The 15,933-nt window shown below is 38.8% G+C and overlaps 1 protein-coding gene across 1 annotated transcript in view; it reads right to left on the bottom strand.

Annotated features, from left to right (window-relative positions):
• Positions 1–11,135: 11,135 nt before the first annotated feature.
• Positions 11,136–15,933, bottom strand: part of LOC126473323 (probable E3 ubiquitin-protein ligase HERC3) — a 32,310-nt gene continuing 27,512 nt past the window's right edge. The window contains exons 6-7 of the mRNA XM_050100307.1: positions 12,454–12,723; positions 11,136–12,286 (exon numbers count right to left, since the gene is read on the bottom strand). Of these exons, the coding sequence (XP_049956264.1) occupies positions 12,078–12,286; positions 12,454–12,723 (479 nt within the window). The 3' untranslated portion in view covers positions 11,136–12,077. The remainder of the gene's footprint in view (positions 12,287–12,453; positions 12,724–15,933) is intronic.

The following is a 15,933-nucleotide window of genomic DNA, read 5'->3' as shown; positions in this document are numbered from 1 at the left end:
TGTCAGAAAAAAGGAACTTTACATAGAACAGACGAATAGTAGACACAAAGCAGTGAAAATACACTGGAAGAGATATTGTAAAATCTTAAACTGCGTAATTAGGAAGGCTAAACACATTCAACATGCACATCAAATTAAGAGCTCAAAAAATAAAACAAAATCCATATGGTAAATCATAAAATTGGAAACAAACGGAAACAAAATATCAGAAGAATCAGGGGTAGCACAGTTAATAGAAAATGGGACAGATCTCAGTAATCTGAAAAGGGAAGACCGGAATCAAATAAATTTTTCCTTTGTGTAGCCGAAGATAAAGGAACATACAACACTCAGCCTCCCTCAGAAGCCACAAAACTGCTTAATCTTATCCAACAATATTATGAGAAGGAAAGTTGCTACTCACCATATAGCAGAGATGCTGAGCCGCAGATAGGCACAACAAAAAGACTCTCACAATTAAAGCTTTCGGCCATGGGCCTTTATAAGCTTTAATTATGAGAATCTTTTTGTTGTGCCTATCTGCGACTCAGCATCTCTGCTATACGGTGAGTAGCAACTTTCCTTCTCATAATATTATTACATTCCACCCTGGATTTTCCATTGTTTAATCTTATCCAATGCACATCAACATTGACAGTGCACTTCAAATCCACAGCACCCAATGAAATTATAAAAATCGTCACTTCCCTAAAAAAAAGCACCATCTGTTCAAGGTACGATGGAATATCAACCATGGCACTAAAATTGTGTGGTGGCTTAATCAGCAATATAATGTGCTACTTATGTAACCAGTCTGTGAAAATTGAGGTATTCCCTAATAAATTAAAACATGCTACAGTGATGCCAATACATAAAGTTGGTGAGAGACATGTAATATCTAACTACTGAGCAACCCCTCTGCTGCAATTTCTTTCAGAAATATTTGAGGGCGTAGTGTACAACTCAAAATGGTTCACTGACTACCTCCCAGTTTGGCTTTCATGAAGGGATCTCCACAGAGGAAGCAATATTCAGTCTAACAAAAAGGATGAACTGAACCATAGAAGATACCCTTATAGGAATTTTATGTGCTCTAGCTAAGGCTTTCAGCTGTGTAAAACACAACATATTAGTAAAAAAGACTACAATACAATGGCATCAAAAACCAACCAGTAGCTTGGCCAGACTCCTACTTACATAACATGAAAAAGAGTTGTCCCAACAGGTGCAGGCGAAACAATAAAATAAGATTGGGGAATTATTAAGTATGATGTTTCCCATGGCTCAGTCCTAGCACCACTGATTTTCTTACTGTATGTTAATGACCTACCAGCGTCAGTAAGTAACACTGCAAATACAGTAATGTTTGCTGATGACACTAGTACCTTGATCAAAGGCTGTGAAATTTTCAGTGCAGTGTACAACCGAAACAAGCACACAGGATATATACCAATAGTTCACAGCAATTAGCCTGTCGCTAAACCTCTCAAAAACAAATTTATTTGTTTCTCACAACAAATAATAAGCTCTTGAAACACATATCAATGGTCAGAAAATAAATGAAACTTCATATTGAAAGATGTCAAGTCCTAAGAAGGAAAATCTGTCCTCCTCATCCCATCCAGTAAGTGTACCCTGACCTGTAGTTCTGAGCAACTTTTCTCTCCATTCCCTAAACCCTGCCAGCCCTTTTCCTTTATCCCTCTTCCTTCCCTTCAGCCAGAAGAAGGAGCCACTGACTCCCAAAGCTTGCACATTTCCTAAACATATATGAGGCTATCAGCGCTATAGTGGCCTAACCCACAGCACACTGGTTTGTGGGAATGGCCACTGGAAGATGTTGACGTTTGCAGAATTGATGTGTAAGGTAGTGATTGTGCATATAGCAATGATTGTGGTATATATAATGTGGTATGGTGTCCGGTAATTGGCTATATGTGGAGTTAACTGTAATAGTGTTTTTAGACCATTTTTTTTGTGTGGGTAAGGCCACTATTGTTTTGGTGCATTTGACCATAATACACTGAACATGTGGGATAGACCATTACTGCTTTACACACTGAAGTCAAACACTGGACAAGATACACATCAGGTGTTAATGTTCATCATCCTTATCATCATTTTCAGGGACGGTGTTGCCACACGGCTGTGCAGATATCTTCAAAGAACAGTAATAACCATGGTACACCAGGAGGGAGTACGAATTGCAACAAGGTCATTAAATTGGTCTTTTTCAATGCACTAATAGCATGTCCATTGGGATATAGTACGTCCAGAGTCTCAATTACTTTCAATCCTTGCTTAGAAAAACTGACAACGTCAAATGGGACATCTGGCTCATTGGAGTACTTATAAAACATGATATGGGGAGAGGATGCTTTGTGCTGAAGCCACTGAATATGCAACCATTGCACCCTGTTATTTTGTGTCGACACTTTATTTTCAAGCAGTGATAATGACATTCATCCAGTGAGAGGGTGTGTATATGTTTGGGTGAAATTTCCTGTTCTTCGTGATGATACCGAGGTCCTGGTCATGTGGTAGGTATGAATGCCCACTGACTAGGAATTTATGGTGGATTACTTCTGGTGTGAAATCTGCATGCAGCACCAGGAATTGACATAGTAACGCCATCTTTATATTCCGATTTTGCCTGCCACATTGATCTGAGTACATAATCAGTCGCTTTGTTTCGACGTTATGTTTAATGTAATGCACGAGATACAATCCAATTTCTTGTGGTCCTTGGGATGCTTCGCCCTCACTCCATACATACATGGTAGCTTTCTTGGTACACAGGTCGTATATTCCAAGGCAGTATGTCCACAATTGCCACTTGTAGTAACAGATACCTGTTTTGAGTAACGATGTTGGTAAAGTCCTCATCAAATCAAAGCCGATCACGGTCGTATTGTTGTCCTGATGCCTCCCTTCTGCTGCATCGCGATATATTCTCATCCGCACGCTCTCGGCCTTTCGTTGATGCAACTCTCTTTCACATTCCCATTTACCCTTCTCTTCCGCAGTGTCGGCTACAGCATGTTTATGTTATTGAGGTCGCATTTATGGCGGGAATCAGTTACAGGGGAATGAAAGACAGATTAAATCTTGTATTAAATATCTGACCAAACATGTAGTACGTGACCAGATCATGCACGGCTTTATATAAATGGTATAACTTCCCCATGCTCAGGTCTGGTGACAAATACTTCCGATCGACTGTTTCATTCATTCGTGCATAATGGCTCTGATATGCTGGAAACTGTTTTATGAAGTTTTCTACCACAACTGTCTTTGCTATTGGTGTTTTGTTTTTAGCAGGGCATGTGTCTTGCTTATTGATGGGTGGGGTCTGGTGCTGCACTTTGTGTGAAAGAACCCGTGTAATCCTACTGTCTGATATCTGCGAAATGTTCTTAAAGAACGTTTTACACACCTTCACCTCCACTTCCTCTTCATTCTGGAAATGGCATTGCCTTGTTGTTACTTGTCACGACTTTGTAGCACCAGAAGAATACACGTGTGCTGTAGAGACTACTTTCACCATGGCAAAAATGTATGCCGGCTGCAAGTTAAAACTACTTAATGCATAGAATGGGTCAAATAGATGTTGCTGATGTTCAGGTGAAAAATGTCGATCACATTCCCCCTGACACGTGCATGCTCCGAGGGTGGGACATTTCTTTGGCACTACATTTCCCTTCACGTTAATGTATTCTTCCCCTTTCGATCACTTTTATTTTCAAATGTTCCGTGCCCATAGGTGTGCATTCTGCACCAGTTTTCTTCCTCGTTGTGGTGCAATTACTGTACCAGTACTACAATCCCCCTTCCATACATCCACGGTTGACATTGTGGGTGTGGTATCCTTCAATGCTCTGTGTAGATTGGGCTCTGATAATATGGCACATAACTCATCCGCTGTACCACGTGCATGCTGGCTGAATCGGCCAGGTGCACATTCCATGTCTGAGGCATCGGTAGTAGTGTCCGATCCAATTAGGTCTGAAATGGAAATGTTCCTTACCTGCACCAGTGTCCATATCACATCATATGAGTCCAATGAGGGAACATAACACCATCCTTACCTCGCAATGCGGCTTCGACATCATCACCAGGGCTACTGCACATGTCGTTCTGTAGTATGCAAACACTAATGACAGTTCAGTGGTGTGTCGATCACAATACTGTGAGTATATACTGCAGCTGTGTCCTCCGCTGGCCATTACATGCTGTATGACGTATGGTACACTGTCCCACCAGCCTACTCGCTATGCATACATGGCGCAATAGTGGCCTATGTGGCATTGGCCACTATTGCGCCCCATTTCGTATGGCACTGCATGGCGCACAAACAACATCTGACACTGCCACATTGTCCATGGTGTCCAAATACTTGTCTGGTGATTGTAGGACATGATGGTAGGGCGTAAAGTGATGTCCTGTGCAAATATCTCATTTTTCCAAAAATGTGGGTTAGGCCAGTATTGTGCTGATGTGTTTACTTCTGCCATGGCTTGGTGAGTATATTTTTTATCCATCCAATTATATATTTTCAAAAACTGATTATTCTCATTTATACAACAATGTATCTTTGGATATTTTTGGCTACACAGTATAAATGTGAGTAAAAAACATGTCAAACTGAATTTCTTTATCAGTTTATCACTGCATTAATTTCATTTTTCATTCTTTTCCAGCTCAGTACTATTGCATTACAAGCTAAATGCAATCCAGTGTCATGTTCTTAATATATATTTAGATTTTTTTAAATTTTGATGAACAAGTTTACAGATTATATCCACGTCTATTTTCTGCGAACACTTTTACTGTGTGTGGCAAAGTGTACTTCTGGTACGGCTTTGTCTTACTCTACCTCAGGTTGTTCCAAAAGTACCTCATAGAAGTGGAGCACTCCAGCGTCCTCACTGCAGTGGCTCTGAGTCCCATGTGGTGGGAGACAGTGAACTCACTGCCACCTAGCCATAACTGGTGCAACAATCTGTGTTCACTGACAGCTATGGATAGTCACGCAAACCCCTGTGCCTCAGGTGGAGGATACATTTCTGTTTACTGAGACGGATGGTCTTCCACAGTGCCTAGGATGCTAAGGTGAGAAAAGTCATGCGATAATGATATGCATATATAAAGGTGGCAATGGTACCACATACATAGCTATAAAAGGACAATGTAAGAGCTGTCATTTGTACTCAAGTGATTCATGAGAAAATGTCTCCGGTGCGACTACGGTCGCACGATGGGAATTAACAGACTCTGAATGCGGAATGGTGGTTGGAGCTAGACAAATGGGGCATTCCATTTCAGAAATCATTAAGGATTTCAATATTACACGATCCACAGTGTCCAGAGTGTGCTGAGAATACCAATTTTCATATGTTACCTCTCACCATGGACAACACAGTGGCTGAAGGCCTTAACTTAACACTTCTGCTGCGTCTAACGCTTATAAGTGTCAAAACAAGCCACGGGATAGTGCGGCTGACGCTTATAAGCGTCCGCGCTCACTGTCGGATAACTCAGTCTAGTTGCAGCGTCTAAGCTAGCATCAAAGCGTGTAAACTTTTTTTTGTGTAGTCAGTTATCGAACATATATTGTTCGCAATGGTGGCTAATGAACAGACACCTGGACCTTCCAATGTGAAAAGGAGCAGGAAAGGTGTTAAATTGACAGAGGAACAGTTACTTAGTGTACTAGACGACAGTGATTTTCTGTGTAGTGAGGACGAGGCATACCACAGAGACTGTCATTTAGAGGCTGCAGAAGAATTGCAGAGTGATGATAGCGTGGAAGAACAGCTTTCGAATCTGTTTCATGACAGTTACGAATCTGACGATACGGATCACGACAATTGTGTGGAAATCGACAACGAAAAAGATCCCGACCTGTCACACAGAGATAATCAAGGTGAGTCCTGGCATAAAGAACCACATAATATACAGTATCACCCACTTACGAAGGAAGACGTTTTGCAAAATCATCCTACTGGCAATTCTCCTATGGATTTCTTCAGATTATTGGTAACAGACAAATTGTTGCAACTTGTGGTTGACGAAACCAACAATAACGCAGTCAACACATTGATGAACGAAAATACAAAAGAGGGATCTAGGATCTGTAAATGGAAATCTTTAAGTATAGGCGAATTACTAGTTTTCCTGGGTGTTTCGTTACATATGAGAAACGTTAAATATCCGCGATTACAAGACTACTGGAAGAAAGAACCGCTGTTTGAGAATAGAGGAATAGCGATGAGTATAAGCAGAGACCGGTATTTGATCATATTACGCTCTCTGCATTTTGGAAAAAATCCACTTCTAGAAAACCCGAAACCAGACGATCATTTATATAAGATACGACCTATATTGGATTATTTTAATACGAGAATGTCTCAAGTGTATTACCCGGGAAGAGATTTATCAATAGACGAATCAATGATTCTTTGGAGGGGAAGATTGTCATTTACACAATACATAAAAAGTAAACGTAATAAATACGGCATTAAGGTGTACATGCTCAACAATCCAGACGGTTTCATAAACAAGTGCACTGTGTACACAGGAAGTAGTGGAGATACGGGTGGAAAAGGTCACGCTGAAAAGGTCGTTTTGCAATTGATGGCAGAAAAGCTGCACGTTGGTCATCACATTTACTTGGACAATTATTGTAACAGTTTTCATTTAGCTACAACTCTGTTGAACCTAAAAACACTTTCTACAGGTACTCTGAAATTAAATAGGAAATATACCCCCAAAGACGCTGTATAGACAAAACTTCGGAGAGGAGAGAGAATTGCGCGGTATTCTAATGGAGCTATGATTGGAAAATGGAAGGATCAACGAGAGGTTTCCTGCATTTCCACAGGACACCTAAACGTTATGGAGCAAGTGACGCATGCGCTCCAGCAAATAGTCACGAAACCTTTGCCTATTATTAGGTACAATGCGTGTATATCTGGGACTGATAAACAAGATCAGATGTTACCATATTATTTATGTGAATGAAAGACCATCAGCTGGCCGAAAAAACTATTCCTTCATGTCATTGACATGCTAGTTTTCAATTCTCTATATCTGTACAACAAATACGCAGGAAATAAAATGATGTTGTATGGTTACAGAATGAACATTATAAAGGGCTTCCTTCTACCAATGGACGTAACACGAAATGTGAGCAAGAAACATCACAAATGAACACATGTTGTGCAAAAGTGGGAAGCTACTGCAGGGAAGAAGCAACTTATGAGGAAGTGGTGAAAGAAGAGCGCAGAACAAAGCAAGTGCATTGATACACCATACGAGTGTACAACCTGCCCAGACAAACCTGGATACTGCTTGAACTGCTGCATAATTTCCCATAAGTAGCAATAACGCGATAATATCGGGGAAATACCGATTATCAAAGACAACTTCTTTTATTTCTTTTGACATTGCATGGTTTCTTTTTATGATGTGAAAGGTTAGAACTTTTTTTCACGAGTATTCAGAAAATGAGGTTTTCTGTTGTGTTAAGTCAACTTATTTCTTATTGCGTTGTAAAAGCATTCCCTACAGTTTTTGCAAAAGAATTTAATGGGCTAAATTTGTTTTAATAGCATCGCAATTGAAGTGATGGGGGACATGAGAGAAGCCTCCACGTGCGGTGTGTTCCGCTTACTAATTTCTATACATCCGGGCATCTATGATAAATGTAGTCGGCTAAATCTCTCATACCATGAGCAAACGTGCTACTAAATTGACGACCTCTGTCAGAGTCAATCTTAAAAATGCGCATTTGAAGTAAATATAATTTCAAATGAATCTAGTTTCCTTTTTTTTCCTTCTTAAGAATTTACGTTTTGAATCCAAATTTTTCCTGAATGCAGTGGATTTATTGCTTGTTTGAATTGTATTTTTTGTTACATTATCAACATATCACGAACATTTGAATGACGCCTGTGACCCCTATATGTGTCAGACAGCAAACAGACTTTAACACGACCAAAGCACAGTTGAAGCTTATTTGAAGTAATGCATCTAATGCGTCATCATTAAGTAAGTATAGAACATGATCCTACAGATCTTACAAGGTCTTGACGTCAGCCTGTAGCTCAGGTGTGCTTAGGAGCGTCAGCTCCAAGCGGTATCTGCCGTTTCAGAGTGCTACTGGCCCGCACCCGCACTTTGCCGGGCTGCACTGGGGAGTTGTGTGCCTGCACTGATGCCACAGCGAAAGTGTTAATGACCAAGAGCAGTGGCATTTGCATACAGTTGTCGGTGCTAACAGACAAGGAACGCTGTGTGAAGTAATTCCAGAAATCAATGTGGGACATATGGCGAACATATCCTTTAAGACAATGCAGCAAAATTTGACGTTAATGGGCTATGGCAGCAGACGACTTCTGCGAGAGCCTTTGCTAATGGAACAACATTGCCTCTTACGGTTTCCTGACCATTATCAGTTCGACCCTGGATGACTGGAAAACCATGGCCTGGCCAGACTAGTCCCAATTTCAGTTGGTAAAAGCTGAAGGTAGGGTTTGACAGTTGCACAGATGCCACAAAGCCATGAATCCAGGTTTTCAACCAGGCATTGTGCAAGATGATGGTGCAGACTGTGTTTACATGGAATGGACTGGGTCCACTACTCCAAATGAACCGACTATTGACTGGAAATGATAATGTTCAGGTACCTGGAGACCATTTGCAGACACTCATGGACTTCATGTTCCCGAACAACAATGGGATTTTTATGGATGGCAGCACACCATGTCATCAGGCCACAATTGTTCACAATTGATTTGAAGAACATTCTGGACAAGTCTATCAAATGATTTGGCCACCCAGACTGCCCAAAATGAATCCCCAAACATTTATGGTCAGTTCGTGCACAGAATCATGCACTGGCAAAACTTTCACAGTTATGGATGGTTGTACAGGCAGCACGGCTCAGTATTTCTGCAGGGGACCTCCAACAAGTTGTTGACCATATCGAGCAATTACACTGTGCAGCTGCGAAGGTCTAACATGATATTTGGAGGTATCACATGACTTGTCACCCCAGGGTAAGTCATAAAGTATAATTCCGTTAAGCAGTACAGCACCATTATGCATGCCTTCATGACCCACACATTATTAGCAGGTGGAAAGCAAATCACAGAGAGATAGTAGCCAGGCTTAAAAATGATATACTAGGAGACTACAGAAATTTGCAGAATGGTTGATATACTGTAATGCATTTGTGTGTGTCAGGTGAATGACAGGGAAGAAAACAACTGAAGGAGCAATTTGAGAAAGCTAAAAAGTCACTCACATCATAACGATTAGTGGCGAGCTGTTTTCAGTAGGATCTCTCATAAAATCAGGGGTGGTAGCAGATGCAGAATGTTTGTTTCCAAGAAAGCTGCAAACAACTGACAGGGTTTGCCTTTTGAAGCAAACATTCTATCATCAAATTCTGGACATGGCAGCATTTAGAAACAGCTCATGAAACAAACAGAGCTTTCTTGCAGTTTTGCTTGTGCTTGATGAAAGCAGTGATGTTACTGGCTGTGCTCAGCTTTCAGTATTTGTACATGTCAGTATGGAGCTGTAAATAACATAATAACGTTCTGATATATTACTACTCAATTTCACTGTGACAGGTCTTGATGTTTTTGAATCAGTGGAGAATGCGAATTTGAAGTGAGATAAACTCCATACTGTAGTCACAGAAAATGCACCACAAATGACTGGGCACCATCTAGGTTTCACTTCTCATTTAAAAATAACTCAGAAGAGTATTCAGCAAATATCTTTTGACTATTTGTTTCACTCACAAAGGGGTAATGCTGAAGCAGTGGAACTGGGTAACAATGAAATTTGCAGTCAAGTGTATTCATTTTGATTGGTGTCAAGGTGTAAATCGTTGCCAATTTAATGGAAGTTCAGTATGAGGACATACCTTACCACTGCACAGTTCATTGGCTAAGTTGAGCAAAAGTAATTGATATTTTCTTTGCAACTAGTGAGGGAATCTCTCTCTTTCTTGAAATGAAGGGGAAAGACATACATTGTCTGAAAGATTGAAAATGGAATCAGACCTAGTGGTCCTAACTGACAAATTTACATTTCAATTTAAACTTATCATTGTAGGGCAAAGAGCAGTTAAGAGTTGACATGCACAATCAAATCAGAGTGTTCATAGAAAAGTTAGTGTGTTTGAGGAGGCAAATGAGCACAGTACCATAACAGAATTTAAGATTTTTCAGTCACCTGGTTTCTTTAAAACCATCCCAAAATACGAGTTTGACATTTTTCCAGCTAAGATAAAGCAGCTCATCACATCTTTTGAAACAAGATTCTGAGGGCTCACAACTGTGGAAGTTTAGTGAAATTGTTCAGCACTCATTCCTGCTTCCCCCAATAAATTATCATCGCTACAGTTAGAAGTTAAAGAGTTGCAAAGTCCAACTTTGTGGAAACACAGGTACAACCCATGCTAAATTTGTCATGGTGGTACGATTCATTACAGCAAAAAACAATTTCCCAAGCTATACAAAAATATTGCAGAAATCATGTGCAGGTGTTCTCAGGAATGAAATGAATAAAAAAACAACGAATAATCATTTCTTCAGGAGGCAACAATGAAAGGAATTCTCTGCTCTAACATTTGAGCACTTTGACAGCTGATATTTCCGCACTTGTTTTGAGCAGAAAATGTTTAATATCAGAAGCCCCATTAACGAATTCAATTTCTTTTAAAACAGTTCCATAATTTTCCATTTCACTCTAGTAGCATGAAGCTATATCATAGCAGCTAAGAGTATGAAGTTGGCTATCATGTAAGATCTGGCAGGCAGATCAAAACGCTCGTCATGCCACGTGCCACTGGCTCATCTGATTGCTCACAACCAGTGAAAATTCTCTGTGCAGCAAGCAGAATTACATGGCTTATTTTCAATGCTATTTTGGAATAAATCATTTGTTTCTTTTTTCACAGACCACTATGACCACCTAACTGGTCAAGGGCAAATGGATATTTAACTTTAGTTCTGAATGTTTAGATTGTTTCAGTATTGTTGGACAGATTAGTAGCATGAGTAGTCAAAACACAATAAGCACACAGTTAAAAAGTTTTATTTTACAAAAAGCTATTTTCTTTTGAGAACAACAGAATGGCAATTTCTCACAATAAAAAGGCAACACTCATATTCATGTCTTAGCAGGCTTCAAAAATTATAGTTAGGTATTAGCAGGTATTGAAAAATTTAATTCAATAATTATGACAATGTGTAAGTACTTAAATGGAAGTACTAAAGTTGATGACAGGCTTAGGACAAAAATTTTAAGAACTTCACAATAGCAAAATTTAAAAGCAAGTTTAACTATCTTTGATGTTTCTGATTATTAGCACAATTTCAAATAATGAGCGAACAATTTGAGAAAGGAAAAGCTTTTCAGGTCTTGTTACTTTGTTCTTAATAAAATAAATTACTGATAAACAGCAGAGAGAAAACTAGTATTTCCCTCCAGTACTTTTATCAATTAACCCGAAGATACTTCTGTTGTGAAGGTCATGTTAAGGACATTTATGATTGCATGTTTTATACTGATGGAACACTCGGAAACAGAGGAAATGTCTTTTTAACAATCTGTTAAGTACTTATAATACCATACAGCTTGCCAGCCTATGAAGATTATTAGATGAATGTACAGAGATAATGTTTATGTCAAGGCCTGAATACCTAATCCTTACAAAAAATCTGAAGTTTAGATCCACACATTACCATTTGCTAATATAACAGTCAAGCAAAATGACACATTCACATTACTCAGTCAATTACACAAGATATTTCTTAATAAACACATAAGTTATTTATATATACATATATTTGCACTATATAAAAAATAAAAGACTGCATATGTATAAAAAACTTAATTGATATTTTATTCAGCAACATATTTGTACATACAGACCTAATAAAACTTAGGAATAAAAGAAAAATTTATTTTGTGCTTAGGACTTGCTTTAAAATATTATAAGCTGTAAAGTATATCACTCATAAGATCACAGAAATAAATATGGCACAATCTTGTACAATACTTTGAGCAACAAAAAGTCAGCACGCAGACAAGTCATCTTCCACTAACAAACCAGAGTTCCATGCTCCACATCTTACACCTACAACTTTCAGACTGCCGGTCTCTCCATTACTGCTGGCAGATGGTAGTGTTAGCCTTGTCATTTCATCAACATTAAGGAGTACACTTGGTCGCTTGCCTAGCTGTCCATATGCATTCCAACCACAGCCCCACACTGAACCATCATCTGAAATAATATGCATAAATGTAACAAATAATCTGTCACTGATAATTGTACACAATGAGAAACTAAAATGCCCCTGCAGTGACCAAATAATGCAAAAGCCAGGCCCATTTTCATGTGAATATAAACCTACTTGCTATTGATTCTTATTGAAACACTATACTACTGACCTAAAAGTACTATTGTGTGACGGCTTCCACACCCCACCTCCTTCACATTGGCATAGATACCAGATGGGAAGTCTACAGGCATTGGCACTCCAATTAAAGTTGACGGATCTTTTTCAAAGGAGCTGTCTTTTTCATCAGTCTTAAATGCATCATCTTCATCAGCACCAGCTTTCCGCTTTTTTGCCTTGTTTTCATCACTATGTATCCCTGAGCTTTCATCATACTTTCTACACCCAATCTGAGAGAAACCGCTGTCATCAACATCACCACCTATGGGATAGAAATAATTAGACAAAACACAGAACAAATACATGAAACAGGCTAAGTTGACTTATGTGCCAACTATAATTAATCTGCAAATGAGTAGTTAGCGATCCTCTTACTATATTACAAAAAATACTACACAAACCCTGAGAAGGAGATATGTTATTTATCAAAAGAAGGAAGCACAGCAGATCCTGTATAGAAGAAATATACAAATACAGCACTGACACAAAATTTAAAAAAATCCTTCAACAATTTTGTGCAAGGTTGGAGCCACCATAAGAAAAAAGTCCTGTCATGCCACATCACAAGATCTGTTGCAAGTTATGCGATGACTGCAAGTAAGAAAATCAAATCACTGATGACTAGTACTGAGGGGCACGGGGGATTGTGCGCCCCAAGTTTTTGTTATGTGTGTGTATAACACATACTGCAGTATACTCAAGCATCCAATTCCCATGTAAGTATTGATATTTGAGGCGAGAGAGGAGAAGGGAGAGGAAGACTATGTAGTTGGAAAGTGTCAGATGGGAGTTTGGGCAGATGCTCAGATCTCCTATTTCTTAGCTAGTTCTTGTCCAACTGGGCTATGCTAAACTTTTAAGAATCTCTCCATTGACAGGATACCAGACCACAACAGCAATGGCAATAATTACAGTGGTAACTGCCACACACTTGGCAAATGAGAGAAGGGGTTGTTCCAAAACAAAACACACTTCTGTTTGTACAAATTGCAACACACAGACTCGATGGTTGAGATGAATGTATTCTCTGCAAATTTTCAGAATAGTATGCCACAAAAGCAAACTAAAATAGTGAAGAGATCACACAGACTTAGGCTATGCACCACCCTCTATTATGCAAGAAGAAAACTTGTTAAGCCTAGCTTGTGCAGTGAATGGGCTTCGAAGTGGAAATACACAAACACCTGTCAATGTGGTATTTTGGGCACCTGATGAGTACAACATAAGATTTCAATTATGTAGTGAGGGCTATGTGAACAGTAACAATTACTTTGGAGAGATTTTCAAGCCCAAAGTACCATTCCTCCTCCAGGTCAGTCTAATACAAAGAAACAAAATCTGGCAAAAACCATCATTTGTACCATTTATCTTCACTGATCATCTGTCATCTACTTTGCATTTTCATGAAACTGTCATAAAATGTAAGGAAAATAACTCATATTACATGCCACGGAGTAATCATTTGAACAAGCTAAAAAACACTCAAATAATTAAACATGATAAATATCAGTAAATGGGAGTGACATATGTTGTTAGGATTTCAAATGACATATGGACGCAACATTTTGTGGTTCTGTAATGGTTTTCTATGTAGCTAACAATTTGAAAATGGTCAATGTTATGTGAGTAATACAATATTTCTACATGTAATTGTTGAACAGTCTTCAATTTAAAATATCCATGAAGCAGTAATACTAACAAATTACTGATTATGCCAAAATATCCTAGCAAAAATGGCAGAACTTTCCTATTGGAAATGTGACATTACACACTACCTGTGTATGACACTGACATACCAACACATGCTAGAAGCAACTGATTGTCAGACAAATTTATTGCCTTTCCATCATACCTAAGTGTAACAACCTAATCAAATATTGTATCTTCAGAGTTACCTTCCATTATGAAGTGCATGTAATTCTCATCTTATCAGTAATACTTTTCTGATATCATTTAAATAAATATGAGCTCCAATTGGAACTTTTTTACTGGAGATGGGCACTAGAAACCCACAATACTATTTCAACAACTTATCTCACTCCGTGTAAATAGTTTCAGCAGAAGATTAATTGACAAAGAGAAAGGTAAGAGGCACAACCCCATAACAGGAAGGAGCGAAGATTGTAATCTAATCTCCCGTCGATTACAATATGAACAAGGAGCAGTAGCTGGAGAATGACTAGGGTATGTAAGTGTCCTTTTCAAACAAACTATCACAGCATTTGCCTCAAACCATCTAAGGAAAGAACAGAAAACCTAAATCTTTATGGTCATGGATTTGAGCCCTGACATCCTGAATGTGATTCCGGTCTTACTACTGTGCTGCCTTGTTCCGACAAACTCCCATAACAATCAAATAGTACAAACTCAACCAGCTGGTGCCTCTGATAATTAAGGACTCTGGAAATTGTGTGTCCAATGAAACTATTTTTGTTAGTTTTCAGGGCCAGTTTAATTAAGTCAAGGCAAATGGCATTTTTTGGAGAAGAACCTTTGTGACTGTGGCACTGTACAGACTACTAACAAGATTTTGAAGAATTGTCAGGAAGGATAATTCTTGGATAGCATTCAAGAACTTCCTTCAGACAGTTCACTGGATTGTGTATTGTAATCTCTTCACATCACATCAGCATTTTTTTTTTTCCTAATGGCATCTATCTGCCTTCCATTTGTTTGTTTTCCTCCTTTTGCAATCCAGTAAAGAACTCACTCCATGTATCATCCATTAGTTTTGCAAAATGCCCCACCCCATTTTGTTTGTTTCTCTGTCTCTTAGTAATTTCAAACATCACAGAGGAGCAAGAGGGGGATTGTCCTATATATACCTGGCACTGGGCCACCGCTGGTCAGTACATCAGCGCACCTGATGATGGCAACGTGGTAGATTGCCAAAATAGTGTGTCCTATGCACACTCATACCAGGCTTTTCACCCAAGTTTTATTTTTTCTAGTGAAGTTTTACTTTTGCAAATTTAATACTTGCAGAGATAGGGTCATTTATTTGACCCCATATTGCAGCTATCAACAGTAGACATGGGAGTTTTCTGCAAATCTGAGACATAATATCCCCAGCAATATTTTCTTGAAATAAACGAAACTTGACTAACTTGTACAAGTTTTTCCACTCTCTTAAGCACAATAATAAAAACATTTCCTGAGCAATTCACATATAGATAACACTAAGCAAATTTGGCCAAAAAAATAGAAACTTCAAAAATGTGAAGTTTAGCTTTTTGTATCTCCGGAAGTAATTGTGGTACACACCTCATACTTTCCACAAGGCCATAGAATACAAAATTGTGTTCTCCTATTGATTTCTAATAGTTTACAAATTGAAAGCAAAGTTGTTGAGTTTTCTAAAAATGCCAAAAATGGCTATTTTTGCCCCCACAATTAAAAAGAAGTCTTCCACAAACTCAAATATTTTTGTTAGAAAGATCATGTTTTAAATCACCTAAACTATTTGGCTTTT

This window comes from Schistocerca serialis, chromosome 4, assembly GCF_023864345.2.
Source record: "Schistocerca serialis cubense isolate TAMUIC-IGC-003099 chromosome 4, iqSchSeri2.2, whole genome shotgun sequence".
Taxonomy (NCBI): Eukaryota; Metazoa; Arthropoda; class Insecta; order Orthoptera; family Acrididae; genus Schistocerca; species Schistocerca serialis.
Note: the sequence above shows the minus strand (reverse complement) of the source record. Positions and strands in the feature narration are given on the sequence as shown.